Source organism: Alnus glutinosa, chromosome 14 (assembly GCF_958979055.1).
Source record: "Alnus glutinosa chromosome 14, dhAlnGlut1.1, whole genome shotgun sequence".
Lineage (NCBI taxonomy): Eukaryota > Viridiplantae > Streptophyta > Magnoliopsida > Fagales > Betulaceae > Alnus > Alnus glutinosa.
This window is the reverse complement of record NC_084899.1, coordinates 19,459,939-19,482,578: the sequence shown is the minus strand read 5'-3', so window position 1 is coordinate 19,482,578 and position 22,640 is coordinate 19,459,939. Positions and strand designations below refer to the sequence as shown.

General features: G+C 33.1%; 2 protein-coding genes across 2 annotated transcripts; one reads left to right on the top strand and one right to left on the bottom strand.

Annotated features, from left to right (window-relative positions):
* Positions 1–3,461: 3,461 nt before the first annotated feature.
* LOC133856780 (disease resistance-like protein DSC1) lies at positions 3,462–16,657 on the top strand. The gene is made up of 7 exons (XM_062291830.1): positions 3,462–3,563; positions 4,080–4,409; positions 4,508–4,934; positions 5,040–5,340; positions 5,404–5,788; positions 5,903–6,042; positions 16,567–16,657. Exons 1-7 carry the CDS (start codon positions 3,462–3,464, stop codon positions 16,655–16,657), a joined length of 1,776 nt encoding a protein of 591 aa, XP_062147814.1.
* Positions 16,658–17,276: 619 nt separating this feature from the next.
* Positions 17,277–20,251, bottom strand: LOC133857798 (short-chain dehydrogenase RED1-like). The gene is made up of 3 exons (XM_062293143.1): positions 19,879–20,251; positions 19,467–19,626; positions 17,277–18,248 (listed from the first exon to the last, which is right to left on the bottom strand). Exons 1-3 carry the CDS (start codon positions 20,213–20,215, stop codon positions 17,912–17,914), a joined length of 834 nt encoding a protein of 277 aa, XP_062149127.1. The 5' UTR covers positions 20,216–20,251; the 3' UTR covers positions 17,277–17,911.
* Between the last annotated feature and the right edge of the window lie 2,389 nt (positions 20,252–22,640).

The following is a 22,640-nucleotide window of genomic DNA, read 5'->3' as shown; positions in this document are numbered from 1 at the left end:
AAATGAAATTGTTCACACAATCGTATTTATAAAACAAAAAAAGAAAAGACAATTTCATGGGCTTTTCGTGTGAGAAAGTGTGTATGTGTTATTTTTCTTTTCGGTAAATTATTATCATATTTAGAAAAGAAATGTGATATATATCATTCTTTGGTCTTTTTTCAATCATTTTTTAGTGACGTGACATTATCATTTTATCTCTAGATGATGATGATTAAAAACAAAAAAAATTGTGGGCTTTTCGAATGAACTAAGCATGTCCCATGCTATAGCATCTATAAAGTTTGTTGAGAATATGGGTGAAAATGTGGGCAGATAATAACCGTCCACATCCGTTATTCGCACATATGCAAATGGTGAATGTGGTTTTAGGATTTAAAAATGCGGTTAATAACCATATCTGCATTCCTTTTACATAATATATATATAATTCACTAAAACGACTTCGTTTTGGATTCGGTAAGATCTTTAGGTTATATTAGGTTTTTTTTTTTTTTTTTTTTTTTTTTTTTTTTTTTTTTTTTTTTTTTTTTTTTTTTTTTTTTCTTTCTTTCTTTCTTTTCTTTGAGTAATCCAAATCTCAATTACTCTATGAAACAATAACCATATATGGCTAATAATCATGAATTTGTGAAACAAGTAAAATCTTAATTTATTTAAGCTTGCATATGAATTTGGATAGTAATCTAAAATAGATATTACCACATATGTGAATAGCAGATAATAATCGTATTTAATAAACATACAAATACGGATATCTAAAAATAATAATCGCAGTATACGGATGCTAATATCGTTAATAACTGCATTCTTATTCGCATTTTTAACCTTAACAGAGCGGATCTGAATTCGTGGTGGATAGGGATAGCCGAGGGTCGTTCAAGTACAGAACCAATTGATTGTGTGCACCGCTTGGTCAACGTCATAACGAATGAATGAAAACAGCCTAATAAGGAAAGGAATTAATGCTGTGGGCATCTGATTTGGGTGGTAGATATATAGCCGCAGAGGTGGCATCCAAATTTATCCTTAGTCAATCCTTATTCAACTTTGAAAGTTACTTTCTACGAAATTTCCTTCTACTTTATTGGTAGTTACCTCAAGTCTCCTCATGTTGACCGCATAGCTTGTTCACAACGCGGAAAGCCTTGCATATAATTATAACAAGAGCCAAAGCCTTTTCTCAAAATCTGCAAATTAGTTAAACAAGCTTGTAACTCTCCGATGGCGTCCACAAGCACTCAGAGAGCCTCTTCATCTTCCTCTTCAACACCTCAATGGAGATACGATGCTTTCTTCAGTTTCTACGGTGAAGACACCCGCAAGAGTTTTACAGGTCATTTACATGTTACTTTAACACAGGAAGGCATTCTCGTGTTTAGAGACGATGAAAAGCTCATGAGAGGAAAATATGTTTCTGATGAGCTCTTAAAAGCAATATAAGAATCCATGTACGCGACTGTCGTCATCTCTCAAAACTATGCTTTCTCTAGATGGTGCCTCATTGAACTTGCCCAAATCGTCGAATGCATGAAAGATACGGGGCTCACAGTTTTGCCCATTTTCTACCATGTGGATCCTTCCCACGTACGAAATCAGACGAAGACTTTTGCATAAGCTTTTGCTAGCCATGGAAAAGATCTCAAGGCTGACATTAAGATGATGCAAAAGTGGAGAGCTGCTTTGAGACAAGTCTGGCAATATCTCCGGATGGCATGTGCATGATAGGTAACATTATTACTCTTCTTTTCTTCTTCTTTCTGTGTGTATTTTTTTAGTGACAGAAGCGTCTTTCTCTTCCTTTTTTGTTCTTTTATTTTGCTTTTTCTTTTGGGTCTAGCTAAATCATATATATATATATTTTGGCATCATCATCATCATAAAAACTCAGAGTTTGTAGAAAAAGTACCTCAAGCAACGATGACCTGAAGAAGTTATATAGAAAAAAAAAATGATTTAGATATATGATGCAACTAAAATAAATTATCATAATAAAGAAATTTATAACCAAAATTTTATACAATACTCATAACAAATCAAGAATCGCATCAAAACTGTGACATGGTAAAAAATCTACATCTTACTAATAAATAACAATATTTAGGGGAGTTGAAATCCATAAATTTTGGATTAAAATGCTAGCCATTCTACTTAACCATCAACAACCATGACCCAGCTTACACCTGCATGTTGACAATTAATGAATATTTTTTTTAGCCTCTATCATTCTCTCACAAATTTACATTAATTTCGTGCATAATTACTTTGATTAACAAAATTAGCATTATGTAGTAAATATATTTAATTGGTTTATTTGTGATATCTTTATCTTAAAAAAATGACAATGAAACCTTAATTAAATATGGTGCTGATGTAGCTAGACAATATTATACATGATAAAGCGTTATGTCTCTCTGTGTGGCTATAGTACTATCCTATCTTTTCTGCAAGCAAAAATCAGAAGTTGTCGAAGAAATTAGTAAAACGATATATAATGGATTGAGTCGTAACTTCTCAAATGTTTCCAAGGATTTTTTGTTGGAATAGAATGTCGTGTGGAGGAAATAATAACCTTACTTAGTATAGGGTTTGATGACGTTCGGTTTATAGGGATTTATGGGATGAGTGGAATTGGTAAGACAACTCTGTCAAAAGCCATTTATGAAAGAGTTTCTCATCAATTTGAAGCTAGTTGCTTTATTGCTGGTATTAGAAAAGAAACCATAACTAGTGATGGTCTAGTTTATCTACAAAAACAACTTATTTATGAGCTTCTCAAGGAGAAATAAATAAATATATGGAATGAGTTTGGGGCAAGCAGAATGATAGCGAATAGACTACGTAATAAAAAGGTTTTTATTGTTCTTGACGATGTAGATGGAGAAAAACAACTAGAAGCATTAGCAGGGAACCATGGTTGGTTTGATGAAGGGAGTAGAATCATTATAACAAGCAGAGATCGATCATCATTTGTTGAATAGATATGTGGATGATAACTATGAGGTTAAGGTGTTGAATCATGCTGATGCTTTACAGCTCTTTAGTTGGAAAGCCTTCAAGAAACCCCATCCTGAAGAAAATTATGTTGAATTGTCTAAGGATGTTGTGAGTTACGCTCATGGCCTTCCTTTAGCTCTTGAAGTTTTTGGTTCCTTCTTATATGGTAGAAGAATGGAGTTTTGGATAAGTGCCAGGAATAGACTAAAAGAAAAGCCAAACCCAGAAATCTTGGATAAACTTAAAATAAGTTTTGATGGATTGGAGGATTTGCAGAAACAAATGTTTTTAGATATTGCATGTTTCTTCGGGGTAGTATGTAGAGATAACATGAGACACATACTAGAGAGTCTTGGTTACTATCCGGACATTGATTTCGATGTGCTTGTCGACAAATCTCTTTTAACAAGCTCATGGGGAGGAAAAATATTGGGTATTTGGGGATGCATGATTTGTTACGAAAAATGGGCCAGCAAATAGTTCATTGTGAGTCTGCTGAGGAGCTTGGCAGACGCAGTAGATTGCGGTGTAACGAGGATGCCATTCACGTATTGAAAGAAAATACTGTAAGTGTATTAGTCTAGACACAAACATAGAGGTATTAGATCCCTTACAATTTCAAAGAAATTTGAGATTCTCAAATTTTGTGAATTCAAGCCGTTTTTTAATCGAATGACGTGAAAAATGATACATATTAAAGATATGACATGTTAACAATGAGAATTAAGTATATTTTCATCAGGTTCTTACACTTTATGTCGTATAAAAGCTTTGAGCAAAAAATTGTCCTTTAGTTTAGTAAAAAATAAATGTCTTTCAAAAGTGAAGAAAAAGCCTTTTTTAAATGATTTTTTTTTTATTGCCTCGATAACATGTCATATCTTATTTTTAATATGTAGCATTTTTCACGTCATTCGATGTAAAAAAATGATTGAATTCACAAAATTTGAGAATCTCAAATTTCTTTGAAATTGTAAGGGATCCTGATCCAATGTAGAGAAATATGTTTTGATCGGTACTGATTCTTCTAAGAATTTGTCAAATATTTCCACCACACTAATTTCACTTTTCTTGGTTAGTAGGGAACTGATGCAGTCAAAGGCATTGTCCTACATTTACCTTTACAGAAAAATGAGCAACTAAATGTTCAAGCCTTCTCAAAGATGAAAAAATTGAAAATTCTTGAGATTAGAACCGATGATTATGGAAATGACATTTCTTATGCTCGTTCTAAAACAAGCAATCTAGAATGGCATGGAGATCCTTCAAATTTCATGTTAAGCAATGAGTTATGTGTTATGAAAATGTCGAAATATCCTTTTGAATCCTTGTCGATCAATTTCCAACCAGACAATCTTGTTGAGCTCATTATGCCTCACAACTGCATCAAACAACTGTGGGATGGAAGGAAGGTAAGATTTTGGCTTATGCAAATGTATATTTTCTTCTTCCTTTTACTCTTTTTCATTTTATCTGTTTTATCTAACTATTTATTGGTCTTCTATAATAGAGTTTTGACAAATTGAAACACATTAACTTGAGTGACTCTCAAAACTTGATCGAGACACCATACATGAGCGAAATCCCAAATCTTGAGCGACTAGAGCTCGAACATTGTACAAGTTTGTCTAAGGTCCACCCATCAATTGAAATTCTAATACAGCTTAAATGGTTGAATCTACGAGATTGCAAAAGTCTTGAGAGACTTGCAGACGAGATCAGATTGGAATCACTTAAATATCTTAATCTTTCTGGTTGTTCAAGACTTAACAAGTTTCCATATTTTGTGGGTAATATGACATCTTTGCATAAACTTTATTTGGATGGGACTGCCATAAAAGAGTTACCATTATCATTTAAGAGTTTGTTGTCTCTTGTAAGTCTCAATAGATCCGACTGCTCAAGACTAGAGAAAATCCCAAAGGACCTCATCAGTGGTATGGAATGTCTAAAGGAATTTTGGGTTGCTGGAAGTGGCTCATAACTCGTCAGGCTTTTGATGCCTAGTTCGTTCTCAGCTTTAAGCTCTTTAATATGTCTAGATTTTAGTAATTGCAATCTATTAGATGAAGCAATCCCCAATGATCTTTGCTGCTTATCCTCACTTGAATTTTTAGATTTGTCTGGAAACAAATTTACGAGGATACCAGACATCTGGCAGCTTTATAAGCTTAGAATGCTAGATCTGAGTCACTGCAACCTGTTGGATGGAGCGATCCCTAATGATCTTTGCTGCTTATCCTCACTTGCATTTTTAAATTTGTCTAGAAACAAATTTACGAGGATACCAGACATCTGGCAGCTTTCTAAGCTTAGAGTGCTAGATCTGAGTCACTTCAACCTGTTGGATGGAGCGATCCCCAATTATCTTAACTGCTAATCCTCACTTAAGGTTTTAAATCTCAGTTATTGCAACCTATTGGATGGAGCGATCCCCAATGATCTAAGTGGCATATCCTCACTTCTTTCATTAAACCTAAGTGGGAACAACTTTACGAGAATTCCAGATAGTGTGGCTCAACTTTCTCATCTTCTGGAACTTAACTTGGAAGATTGTAGTTGGCTTCAAGTATTGCCGAAGCTTCCATTAAGATTAGAATACTTGTATATAAAAGCTTGTCCATTGCTTAAGATGTTTTATGACCAAATGGACGTGTCGACTTCAAATGAAATATTAAGGAGCACTAATTGCTCTTTTGCAGCTGCTGATATTGATTTTGATGGTGAACCCAACAAGATCCTATATCTACATCCACAAAGTCTTTTATGGATTGATCAGAGCAATCATTATGTGAGTCTCTTAGTTTAACTCATCTCTTTTTTAACACACAAAATTGAGTTATAATATTGTTTCGTAGATAATTGTATAATATATATCTTTCTCTTTTTGGTCTTTATTTTACAGTTTCAATCTTTTTTTACCGAGGTAGCATGTGGCCCTGCACTGCTGGGATCAAGAATCCCCGAGTGGATCAACGATAAAAGCACTAATTCGTCTGGAACAATTCAAATGCATACAGATTTGGGCTTAGATGAGTGGAAGGGGTATGCTCTTTTTATTGTTTATGAGTTTCATGAGCCTGACAGAAACAGAAAAAAACAAAAGGTCCATGAGCATGGGAATTCTAATTCTAGAATATTTGATGGCAGCAATCCTAATTTTCCTTACTTTGTTTGTCAATTTCAACCCAATAAAATTGATATTCGAAAACCCTTAGTCCTTTGTGACCATAGAGTCCCTTGTGTTGAGCTAAGTGGATTTTAGATGTATATACCAACTACGTGGTTCAGGGAAAGAGCGTGGAATGGTTTGGATGATGTATGAAGGCCATGGAGCAACCTTAAGGTTTCAATTACAACAAGCAGCCTGAATGTAGAGGTAAAAGAGTGTGGGGGGTGTGTGGTACATGTGTTATAACATATAAACATATTATGCTCAAACTAACATGCTTAGCGGAAAATAAGAGACAAGGATCTAGACTTACCTCTAGCCATATTTGCTCAAGCGTTTCCACGATCCATTTGAAGAACAAGAAAAGTTATCTGAGGGATTTTCTAACCTATGCCTATGACTGTATTGCCGTACTAATGGTGTACACAAGCTGTTTATTTATAGGCTAAGTCAGGGACCCTCAAATATGGTAAATTCTGTATTGTTCCTCCCATCAAGGAAACAATATTATTAATTGATTTTAAATAAATTAAACGATTCCATTACGGTAATCTAAATTAATAGAAATTACCATAACCGTAATACCGTATATTATATTTATAATAAATATAATAAACACCGTATATGTGGCATATATGCCATATATGAAGATAATATCTTATATTCTCCCACTTGGCCTTTATGACACATGACCTTATGGTATTAGGTTCTTTAGTTTGACCAATCATTTATGGAATCCTCCCACTTAGATAAGAAATGTTTCGCATGAATCATGGCGGTAAAACCATTATAAAATTAGGTCGTCCCTTCCATGTATCACAATGTAAAACACTCCTTATATGAGTACCTTATAGATGATCAAGCTTTATGAATGAACTTCCTATAAGTCATTCGGGTCAAACTTTATTTATCATCATGGATAAAATAACATATGTGCACAAAATCTTTATTATAATAATTTGGGGTAATTACCTTTTCCCCCCATGAACTACCGGCCAATGTCATTTTGCCCCCACGAACTACCACTTCGACCAAAAGAGAGCATCAAACTACCATTTTTATACACGTTGCCCCCTTCCGTCAGGAATTCCGTTAATTTTGGATGGAATATGCCATTTTTTACCGTTAATTTTGACTTAAAGACCAAAATACCCTCTACAGTAATTAATAAAAAATATTAAAATTAATATATTTAAAAAAAAAAAAAAAAAAAACCAAAAACCTGAAGGAAAAGGGGTGGCGGCAGCCACCCCTTTAGGTGGCCGGGTGGCCTGCGAGCCACCCCCAGAGGTGGCTCCGGCCACCTCTGGGGTGGCTCGTGGCCCACCCCGGCCTAAGGGCTGGCCGCACGGCCTCCCCAGAACCTGGGGGGGCTGCGCGGCCACCCTAGGTCATTTCTAGGGTGGCCGCGCAGCCACCCAGCTTTCGGGGTGGCTCGCGGCCCACCCCGACCTAAGGGGTGGCCGCACGGCCTCCCCAGAACCTAGAGGGGCCGCGCGGCCACCCTAGGTCATTTCTAGGGTGGCCGCAAGCCACCCGGCCACCTCAGGGGTGGCGGCAGCCACCCCTTTCATTCAGTCTTTCTTTTTTTTTTTTTTTAAATGAGGGTATTTCAGTCATTTTTAAAATTGAGTTAGGGCATTTACGTCTTTGCATGAATTAGACTGACAGAAGGGGGCAAAGTGTGTAAAAATGGTAGTTTGATGCTCTCTTTTGGTCGAAGTGGTAGTTCGTGGGGGCAAAATGACATTGGCCGGTAGTTCATGGGGGGAAAAGGTAATTACCCCTAATAATTTTATGTCTACAAACCAAAAAGAGACAAACCAAGCAAAAAAATGAATTAATGAGTCTCATATACTCCGCATGACTTTATACTTTCTTTACCGGTAAACTTTAAGTCATGGGATCCGCAATCATTAATTCAGTACTTATATGCTCAATAGACCCTTTATGTCTCTTAATGTTATCTCTCGTACTGAGATACTTGATGTCGATTTACTTCTGCTTCTACTCTTTATTCTTATAAAAGAAAGCTATAGTAGAATTACCGCAGAGTATCTTTATGGTCTAATTGTAAAATCGACAATATTGAGACTTTCAACAAAAAATGTCTCATCCATCATGCTTGTGTACCAAATTCATAGCATGTAAGTGTTTTAGCTTTCTTGGTAAATGTAGCAATTATAGTCTGCTAACTGCATCTCTAGGATATATCCCTCAATAAAAAGATATATACCTTAAAGTAGACTTTCTACTATCTACACAATCAGCAAAACTCAAATCTGAACAACTAACCACCTCCAAATGGAAAGTGTATCTTTAGGTTAAGTTGTACTTCTTGGTTCCTTGAATATATCACAAGACTTTATTTGCAGCACTTTATTGACCCAGTATTCTTACTGTCAGTCTAATGGTTAAGTCTAGTGCAAGCATATGCTTGCATTAGGTTGCATAATGCAGATGCTTACAAAAAAAAAATTTTTCATTCGCCCTTATTCCAATACATTTTGGGACATTAATCTTTATTGAATTGGTCCCTCTTAATTGCTACTGAAGGTGCAAAATCCTTCATTCTAAATCTTCCCAAAACTTTTTCAATGGAGGCCTTTTGAGAAAATATTAATGTTCTTTATGTCTCTATGAATCTCTATGTCAAAAGACATAAGAGGTTTCACCCAAATCTTTAATTTTAAAGTTTTGTGAAATGAACTTCATGCAGCAAACCTAAATCACTACTTGCAAAAAATAATATCTACATATAGAACTAGAAAGATTACTTTACTCCCACTGACCTTAAGGTATATATACTAATTAACAAGGTTTTCAATAAACAATGAAGTAATAACCTTGTAAAAAGTATATCACCGATGAGAGATATGTCACAGCCCATAAATAGAATTCTTTAATTTGCAAGCTTTCTGACTGTCATTCAGGAAAGTTGTTCTCACATCCATTTGATGTAGCTTTAGGTCAAAATGAGTTACTAATGCTATGATTATCTTGATAAACCATTCTTAGACACTGGAGAGAATGTTTCATGATAATCAATGTCTTCCTTATGAGTAAAGCCATTGGCTAGGAGTCTAGCTTGACTTTTGAGCCATGAATTTATCTCTTACTTCATGGCATTGAACCACAATGTGGAGTTTCCTCCACTCATAGCATGTGAAAACAATTTTGGATCATCTTTATGTCCAATGTCAACATCAGACTCTAGGAGGTATACAACATGATTGCTAAGAATTGTTAATCTCTTTATTTTATAGGATTTTCTTAATTCTATTTCCTCTGCATTTTGCAAAGTCTAAGCAGATTCAAATTGAACCTATTATTCATGAGTTGACAACTCTAAAATTGATTGTAGCTCAGGGTAATCAATTTGATTTTCCATAAGTACAATCAAACAGCCTTCATATGAATGAGCTTCAGTCAACTCTCGTGTTTCCTCTAAGTAAAATCTTTGAGGATAAACACTCCCACTAGGTTCAACATCCTTTAAAATTTTTTATAATCAACAACTTTAAGATTATATGAAGGATAATAAAACCTAAAACCCTTCGAGTTTACTGAATAGCCTATAAAAAATCTATTGGTTGTCCTTGAATCTAATTTTCTTAGGCGAGGATTATAAATCTCCTCTTTAGCAAGGCAACCCCATATGTGTAAATAATTTAAACTTGGCTTCCATCAATTTCATAAAAAGGTATCTTAAGGACAACCTTAAATGGAATCCTGTTTAACATATACACAACGGTCTTCAAAGCTTTACTCTTTAAGGGTAATAGCAGATTAGTATTACTAATCATTTCACTTTTTGTGTGTACCTATCATAATACTCTTTGCCTATATCAGATCTTATGATCTTCATGTTCTTTCTCTTCTTCTTCCGTATAGGTATTGAATGTTTCTTCTTCCTTATAGGTATTGAAAGCATTCAATATCTCAGCTTTAGAACATAGAGATACATAAACTTTATATGGTCATCACTGAAAGATATAAAAATATCTCTGACTATTTAGGCAATGAGTATGAAAATGTCAATACCTTTCAATGTAAATGATCTCAAGAATCTCAAAAGGCTCTCTTTGGCACCTTTAGTGGTCTTGTTGGTATGATTTCCCTTATCCAGTCCATACAAGTACTAAAGTCAGTAAATTATTATTTACTGACTTTTATTTTTCTGTATGGAGATATATTCCAATCTCTAATGTCATAACAATAGCATTTTTAAATTCATAAAGACTCCACTTTATGTCAACATCAATATGCATAAATAATTTTTTTTCAAAAGTTTGGATGTAGGTCAATTTTAAATAGACTTTAAATAGACCCTCAACCAATATTCCACCCAAAAGAAGAAAAATTTCAAGTTTAAAATAAAATTGAAATTTTTAATAAACCAAACTAGAAAATAAATTTCTAAAAGATTATGGAATATAAATCATTTTTGAGGTAAAAAAATATAACTGAATTTTAAAAATAACTTATAGATCCCAGCAACCTCCAATTATAAAAAAAAAAAAACACGCGTTCTGCATTTGTTGACAATGTGGATTGTTAAACCATAATCAATCCACAACATATTTGAATGAGTCACTAAAAGATATTCACGACATACTAGATACATGAGATTATATTTATGCAATCTTTCTTTATATGCCATTAATTTTCCTTATTGCAAGAAAAATAGGTGTCTTGATTACCATAATACTTTATTCTCATGATTTAACTGTTGGACATAATTGCATTTATTGATCTTCCTTTAACATGAGTAACCATGTGAACACTTTATGAATTTTCTCATATTCTTGAACATACATGGTCAGAAGTTACTTTACTAATCATTTATCCTTATGTATGCCCCAAGATAAAATTACATATTTAGAAGAGAAAATTCAAAAATGAAATAGACCAATAATAACTCAAATCTCAATCTTTAGGTACTTAAGCTAAGTTATGATATCCTTCATTCCCATAATGAGATTAGAAACACTTTAGAAACTGTAAAAGGTTTATCTTTAAAGCTTTTTCTATTAGGGTGTTGGCCAAGTTTTTTATTTGAACTTACTAAATGTTCATAAACAACATTTATAAAACTTTGGCCCTAAAACATTCAAGAATAAATCCCTGATGACTTTAGTAACATGAGATTTCATGAGCATCTAACTTAGGTGATTAAATCACTCCCACCGTTCATTCTTAATAATCTCACGTGGCGAACTTAATTCCGCGGGAGTAGGTGGTTTGTCCACACGGAGCACCAAATTTTTAACACCCCAAGTGAAAAAACATATTAATATTTTTTTTTTTTTTTCAGTTAGAAAAAATATTACCTTAAAGTATTGGAACATAAAACTACAAAAAGTAGAGTAATAGAAATAGCTACAATAACCAAGAAAATAAAATAAATACTTTAATGCTATGAAGTAACTTTATTTTAAATTCGCCAATGCCAATTTAAACAGTAAATTTCAATTTGAAATTGGTTGCTGTATTGGGTTGGTCCAATTGGGTCAACCCACTTAATTGGATCGGGTCCGAAAAGTAAAAACCAGATCGGGTTGGGCTTCTGGGTTTCTGTATAGTGCTGGCCCAAATCGGGTCAGTCCAAATTATTATTATTTTTTTTAAAAAAAAAAAAAACTGAATAGGGCCTTTTAGGTCTCTGGATTGGGCTGACCCGAATGAGTTGGCCCACTTAGCAACTCGATCCGCACTTTAAAATTAATACCCAAATCGAAAACATACCCAACCTAGAAACCTTAATGGGTCGAAACCCTACCCGGTCACTAAGCAACCCAACCCGTAATGTTCCAGATGGGTTGAAAACCCTAAAAAATGGAACCCTTGCCGCCACCCCCTTATGAAAATACCCATATCAAGATTACGACAACACAAAAATAGGCAGTATATCACAATACACAGAATAATGATAATTAAAAAAATAAAAATAAAATAGCCATATCAAATTTATGGGTTTTCAAACGTATGTGAACAACAAATTTAATTGTATTCACAAAATATCTACTGGATTGAACAAAAATATGTTCACAAAACTATGATTTAACAACCGAACGTGAACAATAAAAAACAGACTATGTTCGCAGAAATTATGGATTCATCAAAAACTTATTGCTAAGCAAAATAGCATAGAGGTGGCTCTGACACCACATGTTAGAACATATAAACATATTATGCTTAAACTAACATGCGCAACGGAAAGAAATAAAACAGGATTTAGGCTTACCTCTAGCCATCTTTGCTCAAACACTTCCACGAAGATCTAAAGAAAACAAAAATACTATTTGACAGATCTTCTAACCTATGCCTATGACTGTATTGCCGTACTGATGGTGTATACATGCTATTTATTTATAGGTTAGGTCAGGGACCCTCAAATATGATAAATACTGTATTGTTTCTCCCATCGAGGAAACAATATTATTAATTAATTTTAAATCAATTAAACGATTTCATTACGGTAATCTAAATGAATAGAAATTATCATAACCATAATACTATATATTATATTAAAATAAATATAATAAACACCGTATATGTGGCATATATGCCATATATGAAGATAATATCATACATCTACTGCTCCTTAGAGTTCGTCTTCAAATCTGATCAACCAAAAGGTTCTCTCTTAGATTTGTGGGGATCATATGTATTTTATTAGAATATATATATATATATATATATATATATATATATATATATATATATATATATATATATATATATATATATATATATATATATATATATATATATATTTGATTTACGATTATATAATTTTATGTTTTTTTTTTAAAAAAAAAACAAAAAATCTGTGTTTTGTTGTATTCCTACGAATGATGTTCTGCTTTTCTTTGTAGTGTTTAATATTATGCATAAACTTTTTCACCTATTTTAATATATGTATGTATGTATAATTACAGAGTTTTTGCGTAGCGATGATTTATGAATTGTTTAAAAATTTGTGGAGCGCAGAGTTCTTGGAGTATTCACTAACTTCTTTGAAAAAAAAAAAAAAAAAAACTTCTGAACTTTTAAACTGTCAAATGTGCGTCCAAATTTCAAATGAAACTATGCAAATAAAAAATATTTACTGTACTCTCGGCCCTTTACCTTAAAGCACAACGATTATGATTGTGTTTCTCAAAAAAAAAAAACGAAAGAGATTATGATTGTGTTATTATTTCTTTTTACCTTTACAAAATCGTTCTATACAAAAAATACAGTAATTTTTTTTTTTTGTTTCAATGGAAACAAATGCTACTTGAGAATTTAGTTTGACTCATCGCCTCTAACACCATTTTGTAGGAAATGAATCTCTCTCAAATACCAGTAAAAACTCGGGTATTGTATTATTATTAATTTATTATTATCACTCTCATTATTCAAAAGCTAGAAGCGAGAGGCTTACAGGATTCTTCAAATCTTTACTCTGCCGTATTAAATGTAAGGATTTATTTCTAGATTTTATTTCCTTTGTAAGAAAACAGAAGTTAATAAATGCCTTTATGCAATATATGATTAGTATTTTCTATTTTTTTTTTCTCCTTCTAATTTATATATTATTTTTTCTTTCGTAAATTTTACATTAAATTTAGTAAAATTTTATGGTGAGAGAGAAAGATTCACATTGTTGTGTTTTGCACAAGGTATGACGATTTTTTAGTTTACACTGTTATTTATTAATTTTTTAAATCTTTTTTTTTTGGAACGTGTAATACACATTGTTTACGTACTTAATTGATGGACGGCATTGCTTTCAAGGTTCCATTAGAACAGGGAAAATTATACATAAAATACAGTTATTTTCAGTTATATTAGTATGTTTGATTCTTTGTTTTTTGTCTTTATTTTTTGTTGAAATAAATAATGCCCTTACTTTCTTATTCTCTCATATAAGTGGTTTTTGATTTAGCCTATAGCAAAAATTTGGGGTACACATACACTCCTTAATTTTTGTTTGCTTTCTTGGAATCGGGAAAATATGCAGCAAATAATTATTTTTCATTATTTGAGTTATTTCTCTTCTTCTTTTTTTTGTCCCTTTTTTTGTCTTTATTTTTTATGGTCATGTTAGTTTGTTATCCTTTTTTTTTTTTTTTGTTATAATTTATATATTATTTTTATTTATGTTCTAAAAGTAGTTTATATATATTTTTATTTTTATTTTTTTAACATTATATATGCAAAGGATGATCGTAAAAAAAATCTCTATTTGATAGAACTAATTCCTATATGTATGAATTTTTGGAACCAAAGAAAGTGAATTTTTTTTTTCTTATTATGAGTATATTTCGTTTGTCGTTGGTCGTCCATTTTCATTTTTTTTTTTCCTTATTTGATGTTATAATTTATATACAAAAAATACAGCTATTTTATATTATAGGAGTATTTTTCCAGTTTCTATTTATTGTCCGTTTTCATATTTTTTCCTTATTTTCTGTTCTAATTTATATATTATTTTTATTTCTGTTCTAAAAGTAGTTTTTTTTTAATGTTATATATGCAAAAGATCGTCGGGAAAAAGAATCTATGTTAGACATAACATCTTCCTATACCTATAACTATAAGGCTATGAATTTATTGTAAATTGGAGAAAATATACAATAAAAGAAAAATAAAATTATTTTTATACTATATCAGTATTTTTCCTTTTTTTTCGTTTGTCATCTGTTTTCATTTTTTTGTCCTTATTTTACATTCTAATTTATATATTATTGCTTATTTTGTGCTAAAAGTATTTTCTTTTATGATAAATATGTGAAGGACGGTGACTGAAAGAAAAATAAAAAATCTCATTTTGTCGGGACTTCTTCCTATACAAAAAATCTCATTGAAACTGAGAAAAATATACAAAAAATACAAATCTTACGTTTCAATTTTTGGTCCTTATTTTTTTGTTCTAAATGTAGTTTCTTTTACGTTATACATGCAATACATATATACACCTCTAGAATGTTGTATGAGTTACACTTCATTTTATATTGCCCTCAATTTTAAAGGTAATAAGAAAATAATATTTATAAAAATGACAATATAATATCTGGCTTCATGTTTTGATGGTTTATAAATTGTTAATTATTCATTATTTGATTATGGTAAGAGTTTGATTTTCTTTAGTTTAAATATGTTAATTGTTAACAAAATTTTCTTTTGGGTTTCTTTTGTAAATATTGAATACAAGTTATAGCAATGATGTGAGTACACTATTTTGTTCTTTGTTTTTGTGAATTTCTATATTATGTAAAAGGTCTCCTGAATTAATGTCTATAAAAATTGAAAAATGTGATTACTTATAAAAAAAATTGAATACATGTGATTTATTTTGATTCCTTACAATATAATTTACAATATAAATTTACGTATTTTCAATCTTATTCCTATATTTTTATTTTGTTTCTTAAATTAAATGTAACATTCTAATTTGTTATGCAGTTTTAATTAATAAAAACCCGTGCATGACATGGGTTATATGCTAGTTAGATATTAAACTGATAACAACAAATACTACACTTGATCATAAACAAAATGCCGAGAAGTAGGGGCTGAGATAAAAAAATCGCTCCCTCTTTCTCGACTCTTCTTTCTCTCTCATCCAGAAACTCTCCAATAGGTGTGTGTTCGCCGTAGGGGAGGCAAAAGCCTCCCCTCCTGACGCTGGTCTTCCACCTAGTCTTTATGGACTAGTGTGGCTTTTGTTCACCCCAATGGTTCTCAGTGGTAGGTGTTGTTGTTCTCCTAGCTGTTGGGGCTATAGAGTTTGTTTATTTGTTTTGTTTCTTGTGTTTTTTTTTTTTTGGCAGAAGCATTTCGTTTGAGACGTCCATGGGGAGTGCCCAGTCATATTTTTTTCGGCCACTTTTCGAAATAGATCTACGTTGATACGCTGGAAATCTTACGGCACGCCCCTTTCAAAGTTGCTTGCCGTCGGTTTCCGTTTTCACCGCTGCAACTTTTGTCCGTGTTGGATCTTCACTCTCGGAGCGTGGCTTGCACGCGTCGAGGATGGGGCCTGCGTGTGAGGGCCACACTCCATTTTTCCCAGCCTGGTTGTTGGGGCTTTCAGGATGGCCGATGTTCGACAGCAAAAGGGGAGTCCCGGGGGCGGCACGTGTTAGTCACGAGCCGGCGCCGGGAGTTTTTTCTTCTCTCTGCCGGCTCTGAAGTTGTGTTTTCTGCTAGTGTTTTTTTACAGTTTATCTTTGTAATTTTCAAAAATTATAGGGATCTGTCTGATGGCCTAAATGCTAGATCTGCTTCTCTTTAGTTGTTTTGGTTGTGCTTCATTGTCAAGAGAGGTTTAATGTCTGCTCCTTGTAATGTTTGTTTATTATTTGGATAGCTGTAGTTTTGTATATTCTTGTTCTTGGTCACAGTCTATCGTTGGTAGCTGCTTTAAGTCGGGATTTTCCTGACTTAGTGGGTAGAGATTCTTCATCTCTAGTCACTGTGACGGCCTATGGGTAGTGATTTAGCCTTTGGGGCTGATGTATGAACTTTGGTCATTATTAGAAAGGACAAAAAAGAAAAAGAAAATGCCATAAGGAGAACTAAAGTCCTTGTATCCTCCCAAATGTCGTGTAGCTTTAAAATCATAATTGGATCAAAATTTAATAGTAATTTTAAAAGTTACATGACATTTAGGAGGATACAAGGAAGACTCTAGTTTTCCTTATAGAATTACTTAAAAAAAAAAAAATCACTAATTGCAGATGATTTTTCTTTGGGTAAACTTTATACATCGTCGGTCATTCCATTGAAATATGGTATTGCATAGGTGGATCATCTCTGGATTAGGATTTCCTATAAGTATCAAATTACGATATTTAGGTCATTTTTTTGCATCGAAACGTTTTGAAAAATGTTGCAAATGATGTAATTTTGGCCTAATTACTGACAACGTAAGGGTAGTCGGGTAATGATTAATGAATTTGGCTTGTGAGCTGAGAAAAAAAAAATTATATTTATGTCATATCAGAATGCTTTTTCAAACTAAAAACAAAAATCACCCCAAAAATAAACTAACAAACATACATGTATTATAGCAATCCCTCTGCCACTAGTTACGCTAAATAGTTTCATGAGGACTATAGTGCATATGTATGCATGCATACATCTCCGTAATAACAAGTTGTCTTCAGTGTGGGCTAGGGTACTTCTCCATTCACTGTAATCCATTAATTGCCCAAAGAGGAGGGCGAGGGAAACTACAATCCCATGAGAGGGGGCTCTCTACCCGAGCATATATGAGAGTCCCAATTACAACAAGCAGGGAGAACTTCTCACGACCCTCAATTGTAGGGGATTTCAGTCTAGCAAGAAGCTACCAGTGTGGCAGTAAACCACTCAATTTGTTGTAAGAAGTGCTTTACCACTTTCAACTTGACACCTTAAAAACTAGTCCCAATTTAGAAAACGAATTATTTAGGTCCTCAAGGATGGATTTTGAGTCTCAGAATGATTCCCCACTAAAGTAAGATTTGGGTTTTATAAGTGATTTAAAAGAGTGTCAATTGTAACATGGTTAATACTTTTAATGAATAATCTTTTTTAGAATAATAGGGCACATATTGATTCCTTACTCTTCTTTATTTTTCCTGGATTTTAGATTTTAACAATCTTTCAATTGTACGTCAAGAATGCATAAATATTAAAAGTTGATTGAGGAGGTGTCGAGCAGTACTCATGGGTGTGCATAGTTTTAGTGCTTAGGGGGCTAACTCAACATTTCATGGCTTTCTTTATGAGAAAATCTCTAATAAAGAGTGGCAGATGGTGCATGATTGCCATGATGGTGGAGTAATGGCCATAGGAAAACCAGGCTGGTGGATTCTTCTTCAGAACAGCAGCCACAGTGTTCTTGGCAAACTCCTCTGTAGGGGTCGACTTCATTCCTTGTGAAAAAAAGGCTCTCTCTCGGATGGCTGCTTCAAAAGGCTTGTATAATTTCAACTCAGGCATCCGGTTGTAGGTGGCCATGGTCGAATTTGCTATGTTGGACCTAACAGCTCCAGGGACAACATTGATAACATCGATCCCTAAAGGTCTGAGCTCCAATCTGCATGTAGCAATGTAGCATAAATGGATTATATATGGAGTATCAGACAACAAAGGATCCACTAATTTCTACTTCAATGGCTGGTTTCAATTGGCCGACTAGGGAGATGAACACCTCAGCGATTAGAAACTCCGCTCGCTGTTCCCAATCTTAGGTTTAGATAAATTAATCCCAAGTTGTCATTCATTCAAAAGAGAGGATTTCCACAAAACTTTCCTGAACTTTTACTCGATTTGAACTACCTTCCATAAAGTTTAAAAACTCTCAATTTCAACTATCGAATTTCTAATTTTCAACCATCAAACTTCTAATTTGATGTAATACCCCATCTCTTAGACCTCGTTTGGTTCGCGGAATAAACCCCTGGAATGGAATGACTATTCCTATTGAATAATCATTCTTTTGTTTGGTAGAGATCTATTTATTGGAATAGGTATTCCCTATTCCAATGGGAATATCTATTCTTTTACGAAGAGGAATACCTATTCTTCTGAAAAATGAGAGGAATAACTATTCCTTGGGGTAAATGCAATATTTAAAAAAAAAAAAAAAAAAACCATTTATTTTATATTTTATTTTTTTAAAAAAATATTTAAATCAAATGGAAAAAGAGGTGAAATGATTTTTATGTCCTTGAAACTTTTATAAAACTCTACATTTACTCTTATTTCAAATTAAAAATTTAAAAAAAAAAAATGAAAAAATTTAAAAAATACAGTAAACAAAAAAGGTGACCTACAATTGGGTTACCACCAGACCTTGTCGTGGGTTAGTCAAAAGACTCCATTCATGGGTCTGGTGATCCACAACTGTGGATATGCTGATCCAATTTTTTTTTAAATGAGAAAAAAGTAAAACAAAAAATGAGGAAATTTTTGTCATTTTCAACACATCTATTATGATATAACAGAAAATTCTAACGGAAGGAGGACATTCCATTAAATTAGAACTTCAACGGTTGAAATCGAGAGTTTTTTAACTTTAAGAAAATAATTTTGAAACAAGTGTAAGTTCAGAAGAATTTTGTGAAGTTCCTCTTAAAGAAATGAATTAGGAAATAAAATCATTCAACATATTAATGCCATAGAATGCCTTCTTGTGTGTTTCTTCATGACACTTTAAACATTTCCTTCTGTCCTCATGACAATCGATCAATGTTTTTCAGCAGATATAACAACCTCAGCTTATTATTAAGATTGATGCAGGTAATATTCAGACCTCAATGTATCGGTGAGTGCATGCAGAGCAGCTTTGGATGCAATGTAAGCACCATTCCATGGACTAGGAGCCATAGCCGTTACGCTTCCAACATTTACAATCTTTCCCTTTCTCCTGGATGCCATGTGAGGAGAAACAGCTTGAACCAACCGCATACAACCTATTTTAACAACGTTGTCAAAAGAATCAAAAGAGATTTCAGGAAGAGATTTGAAGAACAAATCAAACTCTGCTGATCGAGTGTCAGATAAGAGACAGATTATTTAGATATGGACAGATTCATAATTCATTCACCCAGATCCCCAGAACGTACAATCTGGTAACATTATGTTGCTCCCAGAAATTCAGATTAAGCACGTCTCACAATAGAAGGAAAAAAAAAAAAAAAACTGCTTATGAAAAATTGTATTACCAAACACGTTGGTATTGAAAGTGTGTTGGATAGCAGAGAGAGGGATTTCAGCAAGGGGAGCTACACACCCAACTCCAGCATTGTTTACCAGAACATCTATCCGACCGTACTTGTCCAGAACACGAGAGAGCACGTGTTGTACGCTCGCGTCGGAGAGAACATCCAGTTCTTGTAGGAAGAACCTGGGGTCCTGCTCTAGATCTGCCATTGAAGCCCGGGACCTGCTCGTCGCCACAACCAGGCAGTTTTTGTCGGCGAAAGCGCGGGCCAGCGCGTGGCCGATGCCTCCGGCCGAACACCCCGTGATTAGTACCACTTCTTTTCCGTAGGGATCCATCGATCTGACCGTCGAACCTGGTTGATAACAACAATAATTATGTATTGCCTTTTGTCTTTAGATAATATATTACTACCCTATTTAAGCTACGAACAAAGCAGTTATACGGCAGTGTCGTATTGGCAATAAACGGCAGTTGGTCTAGACCCCAACACGTAGGAGTAGCCGTCTCTAGACCACAGGCATTTATGGTCCGTTTCGTGGGGCTTTATGTGTGATGACATGAGCCTACACGCTGTGGGCAATAGCTAAAGCCCAAGACTATTCCTAGTGAGCAGCAGCCTAAGCCAATGTTATATTTAATTCTCTTTAAATGTAAAGGGATCAAAAAGTAAAAATTAATTTTTTTTTTAATATTATTTTCTTCTTATGCCCGGTTACTGTTTAAATTAAAGTTGTAGTTGAGAAGAGAAATTAAATTTTAGTAGTTAGTTTTATTAATAAAAAATAATATTTATTTAAAGAAAATTTGAAGGTTGTTGCTTTCACGCATACTATGTTTGGTTGCTCAATGTCATTCCAAGTACACCACCAATTGACTGCGTGTAGCTCTGCGCCGCTCACTCAACGTCATAGTGAATAAATGTAAAATACTCTAAGGATGAGGGCGTGTGATTCGGAATAGGATCCCCTCCAAGGATCCTTCACCGTGAAATTCGGGCGGCACATGGCCATTCCACTAGGGAGTGGAATTTAATTTGGATAGATTGAAAAAGTTTTTGGAGATCGAAATGACTAATTGGTTAGTCAAGATGTTATTGTTAGACTATATACGTCAACAATTATTTGGTTAATATTTAAATTAAATAACATATTTTTTGTTTTAATTACCTACTTTTTCAAAATACCTCTATCCACTCAGTATTTTAACTATTCTATTTAAAATATTTTTTTAATAGATTTTCACTATTCCCAAATGAGGAGAGAGAATAAGATTTTTTTTTATTATTAATTTAATTTATGCATTGTTGCGAGCATTATAGTAGCTAGTCAAATCCTTAGTCAAAATGGCTTGTCGGATGTGGAGCTTTTTTTTTTTTTTAATCTTTTTGAAGGTCTAGCAAAAGCTATTTTGGCTAACTTAATGTGAGTACTGGATGGGACCAAAATGAACTACATCCGGCTCAAAAAATGCTGAATCAATGGTGAGTTGCTACAATATTTGAAAAAAAAAAATTAAAAACTTTCTAACATTCTCTCTCAACTCAAAAAAAAAAAAAAAAAAATCATTGAAAATAAATATTTAAATAGATTAGTGAAAGTTAATAGTTAAAATATAGAGTCGGACGTAGGTGCTTTTCATAAATAACTAAACCAAATAAATGTGATTTTTTTTTTAAAACTAAAATAAAGAATAAATTGCACTAACAAATAGGATCCAAATTTATCCTTATTGAGGGAGAAAACGGAGATGATTCTTCCTTGGGTAAAGAGATTTGGACTTTTGGGCCTCCCTAAATTAAAGTGAGCAGATTAAAGCAAATTACTCTAACCCAAGATGCAACCCGATTGGGGCCCATGGAAAGATGTGTGAGCCCACCCAAACCAAAATATGTCAATCATCAAAGATAGGGCTCCCAATTTTTAGTCTAACCCATTCCCCTGATGTTATCCAATTTTGGAAACAATCCATTTTAGACACTCATACCCTTTGTTCACAATTCTCTACCTATTTTTAAAAGAGTAATGATTTTTACACAATTTTTATATAATTTTTATACAATTCTAACTAATTTTTTTTTTTTATCATTAACTATTGGATTTGTTTCCTACATGTAGGCCCTAAATATTCAATTGTTGATCTTAATTTTTTTTTTTTTGAAGAAAAATATTGATTTCATTGATAACATAAAATCAACCAAATCAAAAAGCTCTACAAAACCAAAGATGAAGACTTTGATAAAACAATCTTACGAATACAATTGGGAATAACACCTATCCAAATACAATGATTCATATTGTGTAAGAGTTGTGCAAGAAACACTGCTCTTTTCAAAAGGAATAAAGGTATGAACTATTTTTTTATTTTATAATTATTTTACATGGTTCATATGTTACTTTTAATCAATTTATTATTATTATTATTATTTAACAAATATTAAAGAGTTGGTTGGATTATCACATTTGTATTGAGGATAAAAATGTGATTTTTAACGTTACTCATTTTCAAAACAGAAAACTTTACTTATAAGTCCTGATATTTCATCACTTTTGTAATTAAGTACTTAAACTTTAAAAAGTGTCAATTTATGGTATTTATATTTCAATTTTTTTCAATTTCAACCATCTGTTAGAATTTTTCGTTAAATCTTGTCAAAATTTCAAAAATATCCCTATTTTTTTTTTTAAGAAAAAAAATACAAGGATTTATGTGTTGGTAAGAATTTAATGGAATTTTCAAAAACACTTATACCTAGTTTTTTTT